Source organism: Theobroma cacao, chromosome 7, assembly GCF_000208745.1.
Source record: "Theobroma cacao cultivar B97-61/B2 chromosome 7, Criollo_cocoa_genome_V2, whole genome shotgun sequence".
Taxonomy (NCBI): domain Eukaryota; kingdom Viridiplantae; phylum Streptophyta; class Magnoliopsida; order Malvales; family Malvaceae; genus Theobroma; species Theobroma cacao.
In genome coordinates this window covers 3,783,615-3,804,165 of record NC_030856.1, presented here as the reverse complement: position 1 = coordinate 3,804,165, position 20,551 = coordinate 3,783,615, and the positions used below count along the sequence as shown (strand labels likewise).

Sequence of the window (20,551 nt, the reverse complement as noted above, 5' to 3'; positions counted from 1 at the left end):
GTGAAATGTGAACTTGAATAATATTTATACTTTGCTTAGGATGTTGAGGAAATAAGATGACTTAAGTGATCTTTGGATTGGTGTAACCAAATTATAGTTCAATGTTTTCGATGTTTATGTTTCTTTCTTTATTTTAATTTTTGCTTGAGGACTAGCAAAATGTTAAGTTTGGGGGTGTGATAACCCTGTTTTATAGAGTTATCTCGCACTTTGTTAAGCATAAAAGAATGAAGTCCTTTGTGCTTTTTTTTAGTCAATTTTAGGTAATTTTTACATCTTTTTATTAATTAGCTTAGAGCATGTTTGAGTATTGTTAATTGAGTTCTTTTAGCTTATTTCTTGTATAAAAGTCTAATTTTTATCCGCTATTGATTAAGTCCTTCATTATTGAGGGTGCACAAGCATGTTGGGTTCAAATGGCAAAGAATGGTGTAAAGATGCTTCAGGAGATTTCTGATTATGTTGTAGTAATTTGAGCATAACTCAAGCTACAAAAGTCTGATTGATGAGATTTAAATTGGATCACTAGAAAGCTTAGTGAAAGGCCTACAACTTTTGTATTTATCACTTTGTCTAGTTCTAATTGGATCATGGTCAAAATCATATAGGAAGTGACTGAACTACAGCAGGAATAGCATAGAGGCTAAAGGACACAAGGCACCAAGGCAGCAAGCACGATGCTGCGACGCGATGCTCCCAGTGTCGTGGTGCCACCTTTGGTCTACCTACATGCACTACACAACAAGCACAGTGCCATGGCGCCAACATGTGCAGTCTCAATTTTGCATATATTGAATTTGGTAACTAGGGCTTTTAATAGGGAGTATAAATATGATCTTTTTAGTTAAGAAAGGGCACTGGAAGCAAAGAATATTTTGCTAGAAAAGGAAGCTTTCTACAAAAGGAGATAAAGGGAGAAATCAAAGGAGATTTTGACTCTAAAAGCTGCAGTAAATCATTTCTTTCACTAGTTTTCTTTTCTCTCCCTATCTTCCACTATAGAAATGACTTATTTTCTGGAAATATTAAACTTTGTTGTAACTATGATGAACTAAATAGCTTTCATGTAAGATTTTGGTGGATTTCTACATGTAACTTGAATTATTTGTTGCTCTTTTACTTATTTTGAATGGTATGTTAATGTTTAATCAAATATGAATTTATTGACCATTGATTGTTTGATCACCAATTGATTTGTTGTGGTATTTAAATGAGACTTGATGAAGTTAGTTTAGATTAGACCTAGGCTTGGATAATAGGTGTTCAAATCACTTAGAAATTAAGTGTCTTGATTAGCAACTAGGGTAGACACATGCCTAGATGCCAAATATAATCTAAGGAGAAATTGTGCTTAAAGAACCTAGTTTAATTGAATCCTATAGACATATAGAGGCCTAACTAATCTAGGCAATTATTGTACAAATGCCTAAACATAAGTTTGTTCATGCATTAGGATTCTAGATTAGAATCAAGTCCCATTGAATTAAATAATTAGAGGAATAACAATCCAAGTGAAATGTTGAATACAGCCATAATAGTAGACTTTTAAACTATTGCTTCCAGATTATTTCACCTTGCATGTCTTTAATTAGCTTAATTAATTAGTTTGTTTTTAATCATATTCCATACTTTGGTTAGTTTGGATAAGGTTAGCTTGACTCAACTTTAATACTTAATGAAGAATTGTAGCCAACTCCTTGTAAGATCGACACTTATACTTATCACTTTACTACTTGTCACCACACGTGCATTTGCGTGTTAGTTTCAATTCATGTAAGAATTAAGCTCGCTACAGTGATTTTGAGGAAGACTTTAAAGAATTGAGTGTCTATATGAAAGTTGAAACCAATGACGTGATCACAAAACGTTGTTGGGCGAGTGACCCAACCTAGGTCATTACACTAGATCAGAATGATCTTGACTGTTCACATGAAAAACTTGAAGCCATAGTAAGGAGCTCAAGAAATTTGAAACATTCAAGATTTTCTTTGTCATCTTCCATCTCCATTATCCGCAACAATTCATCTCAGCTTCAACTTTTCACTTTGAGAACACAGAACTCGGTAAAATAAAAAAAATATGTGCAAAAGTGACAAGACAAGACTAATTAGTTGAATTGGCAAAGCAAAAGAAAGCAAAACCTTCTTGCATATAAGAAACTACAACAGCACTTCAATTGGAACGACTCGTTCACAAACTTGTTTTTCAGATTTCTTTGTTAATCATTTGTCAATGGACCGCAACTGCAGACTTTGAAAATTCCCTTGAGTAACGCAGGGGACTTTGAAAATTCCGCTTGAGTAACGCAGGGGAATTCATTGTTAAAAAAATCACAGGTTTCACATTTTTCGAGAACTGCCAGTAGACCCATCTATGATTTGGAGCTTCCCTTTCTGTATTTCTGGTTGTCTTAATAGTATCCTGAATTTTTTTTTTCCGAAAGATTTATTTAAAACTTAAAGAAAAGAGTGAACATGAGAAAATCAATGGAAGGCATTTCATTGTTACTTCTTGTATATTTATTTGTTTTCTCCATCTTAAGGAGTGCTAATGCAGTAGATACTCTGTCTCCAAGTCAATCCATTAGAGATGGTGAAACTCTGGTTTCAGCTGATGGGAGCTTCGAACTTGGATTTTTCAGCCCTACAATAAGTTCCACAAGTCGATTTTTAGGAATATGGTACAAGAAAGTAACTAATGGAACGGTTGTATGGGTGGCAAATAGAGAAACTCCAATTTCTGATAATAAAGGAGTCTTACTTTTCTCCAACCAGGGAATTCTTTCGCTTCTGAATAGCACAAATAGCACTATTTGGTCATCTAATACATCAAAACCTGCACAAGAACCCGTTGCTCATCTTCTCAATTCAGGAAATCTTGTAGTAAAAGATGGAAAAGACAACAACGCAGCTGAAGACAATCTATGGCAGAGTTTTGATTATCCTTGTGATACTCTTCTGCCGGGAATGAAAATCGGGAAGAACTTAGTGACAGGTTTTGAGTGGTTTCTGTCATCCTGGAAAACGACAGATGATCCTGCTCCAGGCCAATACTTTGTACGTATAAATATCAGTGGATATCCACAACTAGAAATTGAGAAGGGATCTAAAATGGTGTACAGAGCAGGATCATGGAATGGTCTCATCTTTCAAGCGATGAAAAGGAATGTATTATCTTTTGTCAACAATGAATTTGAGTTGAATGAGAATGAAGTCTATTATACTACTGAGCCCAAAAACAGTTCAGTAGTTACTAGGATCATGCTGAACCCGTCAGGCTTTGTTCAGTTCCTTTCGTGGAGTGATCAACAACGTGATTGGGAGTCTTTATTTACGTCACGTCTTGATCAGTGTGTGAACTATGCCCTTTGTGGAACATATGCTACCTGCAATGAAAATGACTCTCCAGCGGTGTGTTCATGCTTGGAAGGGTTCACCCCCAAATTCGTAGGAAAGTGGAATTCAGGAGTTTGGTATGATGGTTGTGTTAGAAGAACTCCATTGGTTTGCAACAATGGAGATAGCTTTTACAAGCGCACGGGTTTGAAATTGCCAGACACGTCCCATTCCAAGGTTAACATGACCATGAACATCAAAGAATGTAGGCAGTTATGTTTGCGTGATTGCTCTTGCACTGCATATACAAATTCAGATATCAGAGAGGGCGGAAGCGGATGCCTGCTGTGGTTTGGTGATCTGTTGGACATGAGAGATGATATGGGGCAGGATGGGCAAGACCTTTATATTCGACTTGCTGCTTCTGAAATAGGTACTTGTCCTCTTCTTTTTACTATGGATCATGTTGAAATCATTTTTTTTTCAATATTTATTCATGCAATTATATCCTGAGGGATTTAGTCTAGAGGAAGTAGGATTTAGAGGTAAGAATCAATGCGAGTAGAAACTAGAGAACATTTTTCAGCTACTTTGCTCTCGAACGATGGTAACCTCACGACAATCGTTGGATGGCAGCGAGGGAAAGAAGGAAGAAAAGTTTGGAATTATGGACATGATTAGTTTGCCTTTTGCAGAACTATTTATTCTAACAAACTTGCAACAAAACTGAAAATCCAGATCTCTGACTTCATCTCAAATCTTTCAGAAAATATCATACAAAAGAGGCAATCATGGGAGAAAAGGCGAGTAGCAATTATAGTCGGCTCTGTCATAATAGGAATGGTAATGCTGATATTACCCGTCTTGTGTATACTGTGGAGGAAACGTAATAAGAAAGGTAAATAAACCTGATTACTTTTGTTGAAACTTAAGCAAAGGCTGCTTATCTGGCATAAATTGTCGGATTAAAATGTCTGCTGTTAGTCCTCATAACCAGCCCCTATTTTTTTTCTTTTTTTGAAATGATTTTTACTAATGTTGCTGTGAAATTGCCTTAAAAATGATGGATGTCTTGAGTTTGAATCCCTTCCCCACAACGCCTGACTTAACTATAAACATAAGGTGCTTTTACTAATGCCAAAGCATTATGCATCGTTTCAGGATTGACAAGAAAGAATCGCGCAATGGATTGTGATGAAAGGGAGAACGAAGAGATGGAATTGCCATTATTTAATTTTGGGACCATAGAAAATGCCACAAATAACTTTTCTATTGAGAACTTGCTGGGAAGAGGTGGATTTGGATCTGTTTACAAGGTAAAGCAATAATATGCCACTGCGGCTTCATTCAGGTTCTGCAGCATGTATATTTCTTGTAAGTAAAACATTTACTTGTTATGGTCTTAAAGGGTACATTGGCAGAGGGGCAACACATAGCAGTAAAGAGACTGTCAAATGATTCTGGACAAGGGCTGAAAGAATTCAAAAATGAAGTCATTTTGATTGCCAAACTTCAGCACCGCAATCTTGTAAAGCTTCTCGGCTGTTGCATTCAAGGAGATGAAAAATTGTTAATCTATGAATACATGGCCAACAAAAGTTTGGACTACTTTATTTTCGGTTTGGTCCTTCACTATTCCTTTCATATTTCAAAATCTTTTTTTTCTGACACCTTCTCTTTGAGGATTCTATTAGTGGTTTGGCTAACATGGGGAACTGAATCAGATCAAACAAGAAGCAAACTACTAGACTGGAGTAAACGTGTGAATATTATTGGTGGAATTGCTCGTGGACTTCTTTATCTTCATCAAGACTCTAGACTTAGAATAATCCACAGGGATCTCAAGTCTAGCAACATTTTACTGGATAATGCAATGAACCCAAAAATTTCAGATTTTGGCTTAGCTAAAACATTTTGGGGAGACCAAACTGAGGCCAACACAAATAAAGTGGTCGGAACATAGTAAGTACAAAGTAAATCAAATCTTTCTTTATGGCTATCCTTTATGTTGTCATTAAATTGTTTTCACAACATACTTGCAGTGGTTATATGTCTCCCGAATACGCCATTGATGGGGTTTTCTCAATGAAATCTGATGTCTTTAGCTTTGGGGTTCTTGTCCTTGAGATAGTAAGTGGAAAGAAGAACAGGGGGTTTTCCCACCGAGATCATGATCATAATCTTCTCGGACATGTAAGGTTAAATGTTGAGATTGTTAGCCATGTTGAATTTCCAAGGTAGAAACCATGATTCTGAATTTTTAAAATTTCAGGCATGGAGATTATGGACAGAAAAGAGGCCAATGGAACTGATTGATGATGCTTTTGGGGACTTTTGCTTGCCATCTGAAATGCTGCGATGCATTCATGTGGGATTATTGTGCGTGCAGCAGCGACCAGAAGATAGACCAAACATGTCTTCTGTAATTGTAATGCTAGGCAGTGAAAGTGCATTGCCTCAACCGAAGCAGCCAGGGTTTTTCACAGGGAGGAATCTGCCTGAAGCTGAGTCTTCAACAAGCAACTGTAAATCATCTTCTGCAAACGAGTGCACCGTTACCCTGTTAGAGCCACGGTAGTTGGATTTGTCTGTTGAAAGGTAATTCATAATCTGGTGGTGACAGCATGTGAAGAACAAGTGAGGAGCTTCAGTTCTATAAGGCAAAACGATGGCGTTTCTTTATCAAATATTCTGAGCTTCCAAAGTGTGTCGTTTTACTCTTTTATGTTTTAAAGTTCGTTGTACTCAAAACGATGTTACTCATGTCGTTTTTGGTTTAGTTTACTTAAGTCCTATATGCCTAATTATAGTTTACTTAAGTCCAAAACACAAAATGATTTGGTTTGCTTCAATTTTAATAAATATAAAAAATGTGTATATACTTGCATGAATTATGAAAATTGACTTTTTAAAATCACGGATTCAGGAATGTATTATTTATGGACGAGAGAGAACTATATGTTTTTCATCAAATTTAATAAAAATATAAGATTAAGTAGACATGCAGGCACATGTATAATCTATAGGTAAATCAAACTATACTATGTGCAAAGCTAGCTAGTCCTATACTATTCTTTAATTCAAGCCTTCATAGTTATTTGTATTTGTTTTTTATATATGATTAGCTTTCTCGTGGAATTTATTTGGATATTGTTTGACATTAACATTATCAAGAAGCTTTCCTGTGCCTTTTTAATCTCATCTGTGATTCCATCTGCTCATGTTGTGTGGTGAGAGCACATTGCCTCATCCGAAGCAGCCTGGCTTTTTCTCGGAAAGTAATCTGCCTCCTGCAGCTGAGTCTGCATTAAGTAAGCAGGTTCCATAATTTCATTGTTAAACATAGATCGAAGTCACCCCAAATTGTAGAGTAGGCCTAAATCCACCTCGGGCTTCATTAAATTCAGCGTGAATGCTTAAATTTACATGAATCGTTTCAATTTCAGCATTGTAATATTTTCATTAGTGCCTTGAGCGTTGCATATGTGTTGAAATTGAGGCTCCTCCATGAACTCTATTGGGGCCAATACATTTTAATTTATTAAATAAAAAAATAAGATCATGCACAATACATAAAGCAAGTGAGTTTAAATATAAAAGAGAAGGAACACCCGAGCATTTAACTCATTAATTAATATATAATTTTTTATTTAAAAAATAAAATTTAAATCTTTCTTCTCTAATTAGAAAAAAAATATAAAGCAAGAGGTCAAAAAATTGCCTTTTCTTTTCCCAAAGGCCTTTTGACTTCTTTCTTTCTTCTCCCCTTTCTCTTTTTCCCGCTCCGTCCTTTTTTTCTCTTTCTTCCCTTATTTTTTTAAATTCTTTTTGTTGTCCTACCAACCGTCTGGAGCCCTCCCTGCAAAACCCCAAGTATAAAACCATCTTTTGTTTCCTACCAACCTTCCGCTAAGAATGCCGGTTTTAGCATAAGCCATCAAAACATCTCATATTTTTATAGGTTTCATAATTTTATAATAATATAATTAATTAATTAAAAATATATAAAAATAAGATAATTAATAAAATATTTTTAAATTAGATGTTTAAAAAAATCTATTTTCTCTCACCTCTCACATGTTAATAATTCTCATCTATTTATCTCACTTCGTTAATTACGTAAAAGTCAAGATAATTGATAAAATAAAATATTTTCTTACTTTCCTAATTATATACCTGATAAATCTTTTATTTCTTATCTTTTCCCAATTCCCATAATGCTAATAATTCTCAATTATTTCTTCTATTTCTAATCAATAACAGTAAAATGTTTTTTCTTAATTTCAATAAAAAAGGTCTCATTTGAATATTTGGGTATTGTAGGCCTTTAAAGTTATTGATTTTTTTCATTTTTCCCCCTTAGTTATATAAATTATTTAATTAGACTTCTAATACAATACCATTATTTAATTAAACTACAACATCTAATTATGAGAATATTGTTAGTTAATTATAGTTAGATGATGAATAAAATTAATTCTTTTATAAATAATTTTATAATATAAGATTTTTTTTCTTATAATATGGTTCTCACATCTCAAAATCAAGACATAACACAATTATATAAACTCGAGACTGAGTCTCAAAGTAATATGAAACCTTTCTATCTTTCATTCATAGATAAGTCACAATTGAAGTTATAGTTACAATTCCCTTAATCTTTACATATTCACATATATAATTAATAATTATGTTCAATTATGGAACAGGAAAATCTTGATTGACGGGGAACTTGACAAACCAAAAGGAAGCAAAACCTTTTTTCGTATAAAAAAAATTTAGTAGTTACACCACGCTTGTTCATAACCTTGTTTTTTATGGGCCACGACCATAGACCTTCAAAATTCCAATTGAGAAACGCTAGCTATATATTATCAATTATGTTAAGATATTATACCATTATTTAATTTGGTTATAATACGATACTATTACCTAGTTAAATTACTATATATAGTTTAGAGAATACTGTTAGTTAATTATATCTACATAATGAATAGGTTAATCTTTTATATTTATATATACATATATATTATCATTTTATAATACTAGAGTTATTTTTTTGTAACATGATTGTTATGCCTTAAAATTAGGACACGACACAATCATATTTCCTTGACTAAATCCCAAATAAATATAAATCTTTTCTACCTTTCTTTCATACTTATATATCCCCTTCTTACATATTCGCATATTAATGGAAAAGGAAAATCTTGATTGATGGGGACTTGCGGGGTCTTGCTAGATTTTGATATTAGTAATCTATGCACAAGTGAGAAGACAAGACTTCTTAATTGAATTGGCAAACCAAAAGGACGTGAAACCTTCTTTCATATAAAAAAATACAACAGCACTGCAATCGAAATAGCTAAACCAAACTTGTTCAAAACCTTGGTTTTCATATTTCTTTGTCAATCAATAGTCTACGGGGCCACAACCATAGACTTTGAAAATTCCCTTTGAGTAACGCAGGGAAATATGAATTATAAATTCTGTTAAGAAAATTATACAAATTATTTAATAAGAGTTATAATACAATATTATTACCTTTTACTTAATTAAACTACAATATCCAGTTAAGAGAATCCTATTAGTTAGTTGGAGTTATATTATGTGAAATTATTGTTTTGAAACATTAAATTCGGTTTCTAACCTTAGAAAAATTTATGTTTTGAAATGTTATTATGTTTAGGAAGATTAGATGTTAAAAGAAGTCCATTTGGACAAGTTTCTAAGTGTGTTTTTACGTACTACAGCAAATGTATACATATTCTTTATGTATTCATAGATTGAAGTTTGAAGAATATCTATCGATACATGACCATATGTCTTAATAGATTTATCTAGAAAGCTTTCCAAAAGGATTTCGATGAAATCTATCAATACATGGCCAAATGTATTGATAGAAATTTTCTAAAAAACAATGTATCGATACATGGGCCCAATGTATCGACACATTTCGTCATTTTCAGAAAAATAAAAGGGTAAAATTGTATTTTCACGCTCCAAAGTATAAATAGGTCACATTTTATGAGGATTTCTGACCCTTTGCTGTTTTTATCAAGTATGCCCTCACCTCTTAACTCTCTTACACCCATTTTTCACCCAAGTCACCATTTTTTAAGATTTGAAAACTTAAATTTAAGTTTTTATGAACAAGGTGACATTTGTCAACTTTGAACCTTTAAATCTTGATTTTTTAGAACTAAGAATTTTTTTTTATGCCCATATTTTCTGTTGATTACAAAGCTCAAATGTTTTGTAATTTTCCTTAGCACTAAAGCTCACCTAAGGTAAGGATGAAGGATTTATTGGTTCTTAAGAATTTATTATGTTAAATAGCAGTGGGTTGAAGCTAGAAAATTAGTTTTCAATGAATCTGATTAGTTTCAAAAGAACCTAGAATAGCTATTATGAAATTATAAATCTAGATATTGATTGTAATGATTGTTGAATGTTAGGAATGGTTCAAAACTTCAAAGAGATTGCTAGAGTAGAGTTTTAATTGTTGTTAGAGATTGAGTCTTCAATTAGGTGAGTGGATACACCTTTTCAAGTATTTTAATATGTAAAGTGAGCATGATTTTTATGGAAATGTTTAATTATACATGATGAAATATTGTTTCAAAGAGTGGTTTATCAAAGGATTTGAGTTCAAGGTTTTTCAACTAGTTTTTGAAAGGTATGATTAAAAGTTTATTTAATGATGATTTGTGGTGTGAGTTAACACAAATGATTTTCAAATTGTTTGCGAATCTACTATGTATGTAAATATCCTACTATGTATTAGTTTTTAACAAGATGGGACAAGCCCTTTCAAATGTTTTTCTTCAAAATGATATGAATGGTATAATGTACATGCTTGACATAATGTAACATGTAAAGGTTTAAGGATGCATGATTTCCATCTATGAGTTTATGAACAACTATGATATGCATGTTATGTATGATGATTGGTTTAGAGGATGATGATTTCCTTCCCATGATATGATGATGATTTATGAGATAAGATATGAAATGTATGCCATGAGATGTATGTGTTGAAAATATCATGTACACTATGGGCTAGGCATAAGAATGGTTTATGAGATAAAATATGAAATGTATGCCATGAGATGTATGTATTGAGAATTCATATACACTATAGGCTAAGCATGAGAATGAATTATGACAATGATTTTACTTTACAATGCAAGTTATGGATGAGAACGATTCTATACTTGAGGAATCCTATGACCATAGTGGGGATTAATCACTATCTGCTTGACTTGGAGCAAACCACTCAAAGATTGTGGGTGAGGCTGATATGCCACTGATAGAAGGGACTAAGAATCCTAGGTAGCGAAGATCAAATCATTACCTGCTTGAATAGGATAAGGAACACTCAAAAGTTATGAAATGTTTATGGCTTGTTAGAATAGTTCTATGAATTAATGATCTTGAGTTTATGTTTTTGATTGAATGTATATTGATGAGAAGACATACGCTAGAATGTGACAAATGAAAGTTTGGTTAGTTGAATTCTAGCCTAGAAGGATAACCCTATGAGATAGCAGGACATAAGGAAAGGTTATATGTAGGATTTTACATAGTAAAATGGGTTTTGTGCCTAAAATATTGATACACGAAGAATATGTATTGATACATTTAGGATAGAATGGAAAATGAGGCATTCTGTGTAAAATGTATCGATACATTTCTAATGTATCAATAGATTTTTCACAAAAATGAGTTTTCAAGTGTTTTAAAAGGATTTTCAAAGGTAAATGGTTTCTAATGGATTATACAAAAAAAAATTTCACTTACATGCGATTGAGAATGTATTTAAATGCCATTTTTCATGATCATTATGGAAGTGAAGGAAGATTTATGAATGACATGTGATTACAAGTGCATGGTCATGAAAAACTCTCACCCTTGGCTTGTCTCTTACCTTGTATCCATTCACAGAGTCTTTATCTATTCATAGATTTATGAATGACATGTGATTACAAGTACACGTTATTTTCCCTATTTTTGTCTTGCAGATCAGTGAGTAGTTTACTGCCTTTGTCACAGAGACTAGCTCACGGTCTTCTTTCTTTGATAGGTGTTTAACAACAACTTGATGCCTAAAAAGTTGGATCACGCTCTATTTACGAGTTGGTTTTTAACTTTTCCTATGCAAAGGTGGCTTGAGAGCCTGCATAGACACCTAAGGGTGTAGATGAATGTTATATGGCATAGTGCATGAGATTATGGCACTATGATGATAATATGAAATGAATGCAGTTACATTATTTTTTATGAAAAGTTCTATAACTGTGTGTAATTGCCAATGGTTGCATGCATGTGTTGATATTGTATGCTTTTATGTATGATGAATATGGTAAATGGGCCAAGTTATGAATGAATGAATGAATGTAGGGAGGGTTACTATGGTTTAGCGAGCTATACCCGTCTAGGTCCATGTGCTGGTCATGATCCCTTTATAAAATGGGATGTGACATGAGGTTGTATGCATATTACTATAATCCATTAGCAAGATTGTGTGCTAACTATTGCAACCTTTAACGGGACCGTATGCTGACTATTGTAACCCATTAACAAGGTCATATACTAATTACTATAACCCGTTAGTAGGACCACAGAAGTAGTTTTGGTATTGATTATCTCACTTTCTAGGGTTCATTTAATAGCTCTTAAAGCATTCATTAAAAGAAAATTGAAGATTTCATCTCATTCATCAATCAGTATTCATCATATGAGTAAACCAAAACATTTGTAAATCAATCTTCATCATATTAATAAACCAAAACTTTCATAAATCAATTTTTAACATATGAATAAACCAAAGCATTCATAATCAATCTTCATCATATGAATGAACAAAAACATTTGTAAATCATTCTTCGTCATATGAATACATACCAAAAAAGAAAATAATTATATGTTTGACTTTATATTCATATATTGAAAATAATGAAATAAAATGCTCAATTTTTTGAAGAAATATACGTATACGATAGTTTCAAAACAAGCAAGGTTTGTACCTACCTTCACTCTAGCAACATGCTCTCTCCCAAAAACAATCAAAAGCTTACTAACAATCATTTAAACATATTAGAAACAATCTTAACTCTCTAAAATCTAATTATCACTTGAAACTACGTAAAATAATCTAAAATTTCCTAAATCATAAACTGGATAGCTTGCACATCACTCGTTAAAATGACTATATCCTAAGCTACAAAACTTAAAATCAAGATTGGTTTAATGGATTGAAAACTATACCTAATAGGCTCTCTATCCTTATAAAGCTCAACTCTTTCAGTTCAAGAAAAGTGTAAAAAATTTATGAAATTGCCTTTGCTCTTGTTGCTAGGCAGTTTGTACAATCTTTACAAGAAAATTCATATACCTCATTCACTTATGTAATATACACAATTTTATATTACAAGAATTATTTTCTAGTAACAAAAATTCACATTATACTAATAAAAGCTCATGAATTATTTAAGAAAATTCAAATAAACCCTTATTTTTCTATTGTGCTCAATCAAACGTTTTTATTTTTATTTTTGATCAAATAAACTCTTATGACTAGTGGCTAACTAATCATCATTAATTAAAATGTCATTTGTTATCATACTCATGCGACATTGATATGGAAAGTGAAAATACTACATGATCATGTCATTACGCCATGTCAAGAGGCCACATCATCATCATCCATTATTAGGTATCAACATATCACATTTGCATAATGTGGCATAGAATGACAAGTGACATTTTGACTCAGTCAAATAATAATTATAAAAACTTTTATTTAACTCAAAATAAAATATAAGAGGTTTATTAAATATAATAAAAGAATGAAATTATTTAATTTTTTAAAAATAATTTAGAGATTTTTTTAGATATTACTCCCAATAAATTCAATGCGTTTCCTACTTCCATAAAACTATTAGTGATGAGTTTGTCTTTCCTTAGAAAAAATATCACAGCTTTCACGCTTTATGAAAACTTCCTGTAAACCCATCAATGATTTGGATTTTCCCTTTTGTATTTCAAGTTGTCAAATAGTATACTAAATTTTTCTAAAAGATTTATTCAAACTTTGAAGAAAAGAGTGAACAGATAATCAATGGAAGGTGTTTCATTGTTACTTTTTGTATATTTATTTGTATTCTCCATCTCAAGGACTACTACTGTAATAAATACTCTTTCTCCAACTCAATCCTTTAAAGATGGTGAAACCTTGGTTTCAGCTAATGAGAGCTTCAAATTGAGATTTTTCAACCTTAGAGTAAGCTCCATAAGTCGATTTTTAGGAACATGGTACAAGAAAGTATCTAATGGAACAATTGCATGGGTCGCAAATAGAGAGTCTCCAATTTTTTATAATAAAGGAGTCCTACTTTTTTCCAACCATGGAATTCTTTCACTTTTTAATAGCGCAAATAGCACTGTTTGGTCATCTAATACATCAAGAACTACACAGGAACCCATTGCTCAGCTTCTGAAAGCAAGAAATCTTGTAATGAGAGATGGCAAAGACAACAACCCAGTTGAGGAAAATTAGTGGTAAAGTTTTGATTATCCTTGTGATACATTTCTTTTAGGAATGTAAATTTGAAAGAACTCTGTTACCAGTTTTGAGAGGCTTTTGCAATCCTGGAAAAGAACAAATGATCCTACTATAGGCAAATACTTTTCACGTACATATATTAGTGGATATCCACAACTAATACTTGTGAAGGGATCTAAAATAAAGCACAAAGCAGGACCAAGGAATGGTGTTGGCTTTCTAGGGCTTTAGATAAGAGTGAATACAGTTTTAAAAAATGAATTTATGAGGATTGAGAATGAAGTATATTCTACTAGTGAGCTCATAAACAGCTTAGTAGTTTTAAGGTTTGTGCTGATCCCATCAGGTTTTTCTCAATGCCTTATATAGAGTGATCAAATGCACGATTGGGAGTTTTTAGCGATGTCTCTTGATCAGTGTGAAAATTATGCCTTTTGTGGAACATATGCTAGCTGTAATGAAAATGACTCTCTTGTGTGTTCATGCTTGGAAGGGTTCATGCCCAAATCCATAAGAAAGTATAATTCAGCAGATTGGTTTAATGGATGAATTAGAAGAACTCCATTAACTTGTAACAATGGATATGGCTTTCTTAAGCGCTTGGGTTTGAAATTGCTAGACACATCCCATTCCAAGGTGAACATGACCATGAACATCAAAGAAGGTAGGCAATTATGTTTAAGTGATTGTGCTTGCACTGCATGTGCAAATCTAGGTATCAGTGAGGGGGGAAGCAGATGCTTGCTGTGGTTTGGTGATCTGATAGACATGAGAAATATGGAGAAAGATGGGAAAGACTTTTATATTTGACTTGCTACTTTTGAAATAGGTACTTGTCCTCTTCTTTTCACCATGGATCATGTTGAAATTTTTTTGTATTCCCAATATCTATTCATGCAATTATATCTTGAGGGCTTCGTGTAGAGGAAGTAGGATTTTGAGGTAAAAATCAATACAAGTAGAAATTAGAGAATATCCCTAATTTGAAAGTGCCTTAGTTGCCAAAACCAAAAATTCAAAGCTTGGTAGTAATAGCTCTAGGAGGATTGATGCAGATAAGAAGACAAATGGAAAAAAATTGATGAAAAAAGACATAAGGATCAAAAGAAAGCATTTTCACCATGTTCTCATTTCAAGAAAATAAACCATACTGAGAAGTGTTGTTGGTTTAGACTGAATGTTAAATGTAAGACGTGTCACCAGGAAGGACATGTTGAAAAAGTATGCAAAAACAAGGGTAAGAATGCTGATGAGAAAGCAGCAATGGTTGAGGAGTTTCAAGCTAAAGATGAAGTTCTGTTTATGGCTAGGAACTTGGACAATGAAGAAAAGAAGGACATCTAGTTGCTGGATAGTGGCTATTCAAACCACTTGATCAGTTGCAAGGAGAGTTTTCTCAATTTGAATGAAAGTTTCAGAACTCAAATGGAAATAGGAAATGGTGATTTTCTACTAATCTTTAGAATTGGTACAATAAGAGTGCAGACACCTAGTGGAATCAAATCAGTGGCAAATGTCTATTATGCTCCTGATGTGAGTCAAAATTTACTAAATGTAGGCCAACTTGTGGATGAAGGCTTTGAAGTAAACTTTAAAGACACGGTTTGCATTGTGAAATATCCAATTAGAATAGAACTCTTCACAGTAGGAATGAGAAACAAATGTTTCCCATTAAACTAGATGAAAGTCAAGCACATTGTTTATAGTTGCATTTTATCTGATACAAAATTGTGGCGCAGAAGGTTTGGTCATGTGAACTATGGTTCACTTAAGTTAATGGGCTTTGATAACTTGGTTGATGGGTTGCCTTTAATGGTAAACATTAAGAAGATTTGTGAGGTGTGTCAGTATGGGAGCAGAGAAATGTTTCATTTCTAAAAACTAGAACCTAGAATGTAACAAAAAAGTTACAACTACTAGACACTGATCTTTAAGGCCTTATGAAGACTTCATCCTTGAATGGAAGTAAGTACGATATACTATTAATTGATGATTGTACAAGGTTTTGTTAGGTACATTTCATGAAAATGAAGTTTGATGCATTAAGTGTGTTCACTAAGTTCAAAAACTTAGTTTAAAATTAGATGAGCCTGACTGTAAAAAGCTCAAAAGTGATGATGGGACTGAGTACATCGCTAAGAAGTTTAAAGACTATTTAAGCAAGTTTGGCATTATGCATCAACTTATTGTCTCATATAGCTCCCAACAGAATGGTGTGTTAGAGAAAAAGAACAGGACTTTGATGGAAATGGCTAGGTGCTTGTTATTTGAAAATAAGTTGCTTAAGTTATTGTGGGCAAAAGTAGTTAACACTACTAACTATCTTTTTAATTTGGCACTTACTAGAGCCTTGGTTGGTAAAACACCTTATAAAGCCTGGTGTGAAATAAAACCCTCAGTTAAATATTGGAAAGTCTTTGGATGTATATGTTTTCTAAGATTCTAGATGCAAAGAGGACCAAGTTGGATAATAAGTCTCTTTTGGCTATCCACCTTAGATATAGTGAAGTACCAAAAGGGTTCAGACTCCTAGATGTCAAAAATATGAAATTCTTTATAAGTAGAGATGTGATGTTGTATGAGAACAAGATGTGGAATTGGAATCGAAGAATGTTGAAAGCTTAGAAAATTCTATTGTTTGTTTCTAATCTGTTGCCAGAAGATGAGTCTAACTTAAAGTTATATGAAAATGCGGATGAGATCCCTGTGAGAGGAACTAGAAGCTCAGAAGACATATATGCCAAGTGTCATTTGGCAATCATTGAACCTAGTTCTTATGTTGAAGTTGTTACTGATGAGCATTGAAAACAAGCCATAGAGGTTGAAATGATGATGATAAGGAAGAATAAGACCTGATTGTTGGTAAATAGGCCTAAAAATCATAATGTCATAGGTGTTAAATGGATTTTTAAAAGCAAATTGAATCAGATGGATCTATCAACAGATACGAAGCCAAGCTAGTAATCAAGGGCTTTGCACAGGTATATGGTGTAGACTACTTGGAAACATTTGCACCTGTTGCAAGACATGACACCATTAGGTTACTAGTAGCTTTGTTTGCAAAAAAAGAATGGCTGATTTATCATTTTGACATAAAGTTTACTTTTCTGAATAGTTACTTGAAGGAAGATATTTATGTAGAACAATCAGATGGATATGTAAAGAAGGGTTATGGAAACAAAGATTGCAAGTTAGTGAAGGCCTTATATGGTCTCAAACAAGTACTAAGGGCTTGGTATGAAAAGATGAATGATCATCTACTAAACTAGGGATTCATGAGAAGCACTATTGAAGTAACACTTAATATAAAAAAAATGATATAGTTAAGCTTATAGTGGCATTGTTGTTGTTTGCTAGTTACTAGTCTAGAAACTGAATGCCTAACTGAGTTCAAGTCACAGATGCTAAAAGTCTTTGAAATGATTGATTTAAGACTAATGTCTTATTTTCTGGGAATGGAATTTAGGCAATCTTCCAGTCATTGTCAGTTAAAATTTTGCTCATGCAAGTATACTTATTGCTGAGGATAGTATAATGGCAAATAGACTGTTGATCCTACAGATAATTATTCTAAAGATTTTACCAAGTATTAAAAATAACACAATTTAATTTTATCCAAATGGTCAAAAAACAAATAATTATTTAAACTAAAAATTCTCAAAACTAATTAACAAAATCAAAGAAGAAATAAAATCTGATAAAAATCAATAGAACCAAGCCTAAGATTACAATATCCCTCACACTTGATCTAAATCTTACCTCTCTTCCTTAACTTATTTCAATAGATTGAATTGCTAGCCTAGAGTCCTCAAAATATTTCTTGCAAAAGTGACTCCCTTCATCACTAATAATTGCCCTGCAGGTGCCAAACTGAGTGAAAATATTCTTCTTGATGAAATTCATTGCTACCTTTAAGTCATTATGAGGAAAGGTTTTCATTGCAACCCACTTGAGGACATAATCTACAACAAGCAAGATGCATTTATTGTTGTATGAAAATATGAAAAGACCCATGAAGCCAATACCCCACATATAAAAAATTTCTATCTCAAGGATGTTGTTGAGAGGCATCTCATATCTCCTTGAGATATTACCCATTTTTTAGCACATGTCCCAATGCAAAACAAAATTGTGAGCATCTTTAAATAATGTAGGCCGATACAAACCTGATTGGAGGACTTTGGCAACAGTTCTTATTCCTCTAAAGTGTCCTCCATAATTTGAACAATGGCAATGGTGAAGCACGCTTTGAATTTCCTTCTCTGGGACACATTTTTTAAAAATCTGGTCTTTACACTACTTAATGAAGAAAAGCTCATCCCTAAAATAAAATTTAACATCATGCTACAATTTCTTTTTCTGATTGAAATTTAAATTTGGGAGAATAATATTGCATACCAAATAATTCAGAAAGCCAGCATGCTAAGGAATTGATTTCTTACCCACTTGAAGGATTTGTTCATCAGGGAAAGTCTTTTTGATTAAGGTTGAATCCTTACCTTGAGCTTCATTCTCCAATCTTGAGAGGTGGTTTGCCACATGATTTTTTGTTGCTTTTTTGTCATGAATCTCTAGATCAAATTCTTGTAGCAACGAATCCACCTTATCAATCTTGGCTTAGCATCCTTTTTGGCAATCAAATGTTTGATAGCTGAATGGTCAGCGTACACTATCAGTTTTGTCCCAACTAGATAGGAGTAACATTTGTTAAAAGCAAAAACTATAGTCAAAAGCTTTTTTTCTGTGCCCCATTCAAAGTTTTGTTAGCATAATAGATGGAATGAAAGGTTTTAATCTTCCTTTTTCCCAAAACATCTCACACCACATAATCACTCGCATCACACATTAGTTTAAAAGGGAGAGTCCAATCTGGACTAATTATGATAGATACAAAAATTAATCTTTCTTTCAATTCATCAAAAGCAACAAGACAGTCATTATGAAAATTAAATGATACATCTTTTTCCAATAAATTATAAAGTGGTTTAGAAATTTTTGAAATGTTCTTGATAAATCTTTGATAAAAACTAGTATGACCAAGAAAACTTCTAATACCTTTGACATTTATTAGAGGTGGTAGCTTCTCAATTGTTTCAATCTTTGCTTTGTCACTTCAATGTCGCTACTAGAAATCTTGTGCCCAAGAATAATACCTTCTTGCACCATGAAGTGGCATTTTTCCCAATTGAGCACCAAATTTGTTTCTTCACATCTCTTTAGTACCCTAACAAGATTCATAAGACAATCACCAAAATTATTTCCGAAAACTAAAATTTCATTCATATATGCCTCATAACATTGTTCCATCATGTCTGTGAATATGCCATCAAACATCTTTGAAAGGTGGTAGGTGCATTACATAACCCAAATGGCATTCTTTTAAAAGAAAAGGTCTATAAGGACATGCAAAGGTAGTCTCTTCTTGATCTTCAAGGGTAATAGAAATTTAATTATAACCAGAATAACCATCTAGAAAATAATAATATTTCTTACTAGCCAGTCAATCCAACATTTTATCAATGAATGGGAGAGAGAAGTGTTCATTCCTTGTAGCTTTGTTGAGCTTATAGTAATATGTGCAAACTCTTTATCCCATCGTAGTTCTTGTTGGAATGAGTTCATTATTGTCATTGGAGACCATAGTCATCCCCTTTTTATTAGGAATACGTTGGACCAGACTTACCCATGAGTTATCAGAAATAGGATAAATTATTCCAGCATCCAGCCACTTAATGATTTCTTTCTTGACCACTTCTTTCATGATGGGATTCATCTTCTTTGATGTTCAATTGTGGCTTTATGATTTCTTGAAGAAGGATTTTATGCATGAAGATAGAAGGGCTAATTCCCTTAATATCAGTTATGGTCCACCCAAATGCTTTCTTGAATTCTTTAAGTATCCTCAATAACTTGATTTCCTTCATGTTAGTAAAAGAAGCAGAAATAATAATTGGAGACGTAGAGGATTTTTCAAGAAAAGCATACCTTAAGTGTGTAGGCAAAGGTTTAAGTTCCAAGGTAGGTGGTTCTTTAGTGGAAGGCTTCAAAACAGGCATCAAAGGTATATGCAACCATAGAAGCATTATTGGTTCCCTGTTTTATCTTGCTACAACTACACTAGATTTAATGTTGGCAACAAGTCTCCTGTCCAGGTATATGCAAGCTCCAACAATTATACATTTTACTGTAGCCAAATGCATTCTCAAGTATGTCAAAGGTATTGTTGATTTTGGTGTGAAATATTTGAAGACTGAAAGTGGTGAACTTTAGGGATTTACTGATAGTGACTGGGCTGGTTCCTATGATGACTCTAATAGTACAAGTGGTTACTCTTTTTCCTTTGAAAATGGTGTGTTTCTTGGAGTTCAAAGAAGTAGAAAGTAGTAGCTCAGTCATATGGAGAAGCAGAGTACATTGTTATTGCTTCAATTGCAAACCAAACACTTTGGTTGAGGAAAATATTAGTTGAATTTCGATTTTCATAGAACAAGGGAACACTATTATATGTAGACAATCAATCTGCTATGGCTATTGCTTAAAATTCACTACAACACAGTCGAACAAAACACATCATAGTGAAGTACCATGCTATCAGAGATGCAATGAAGGAAGGTGAAGTAGAACTGGAATACTACCTTACAAAAGAGCA

General features: G+C 33.1%; 1 protein-coding gene across 5 annotated transcripts; it reads left to right on the top strand.

Moving 5' to 3' along the window:
* LOC108662946 (G-type lectin S-receptor-like serine/threonine-protein kinase At4g27290) lies at positions 2,457-6,204 on the top strand. Of its 5 annotated transcripts, XM_018124999.1 has the most exons (7): positions 2,472-3,768; positions 4,102-4,233; positions 4,497-4,651; positions 4,744-4,954; positions 5,060-5,297; positions 5,378-5,528; positions 5,608-6,204. In XM_018124999.1, the coding sequence occupies exons 1-7, from the start codon at positions 2,475-2,477 to the stop codon at positions 5,911-5,913; spliced, it is 2,487 nt and encodes an 828-aa protein (XP_017980488.1). In that variant the 5' UTR covers positions 2,472-2,474; the 3' UTR covers positions 5,914-6,204. The 5 variants fall into 5 exon arrangements, with proteins under 5 accessions (XP_017980491.1, XP_017980490.1, XP_017980487.1 ...); XM_018125002.1 differs by having other exon boundaries at positions 2,457-3,768; positions 4,744-5,297; XM_018125001.1 differs by having other exon boundaries at positions 2,461-3,768; positions 4,744-5,297; positions 5,378-5,533; positions 5,608-5,740.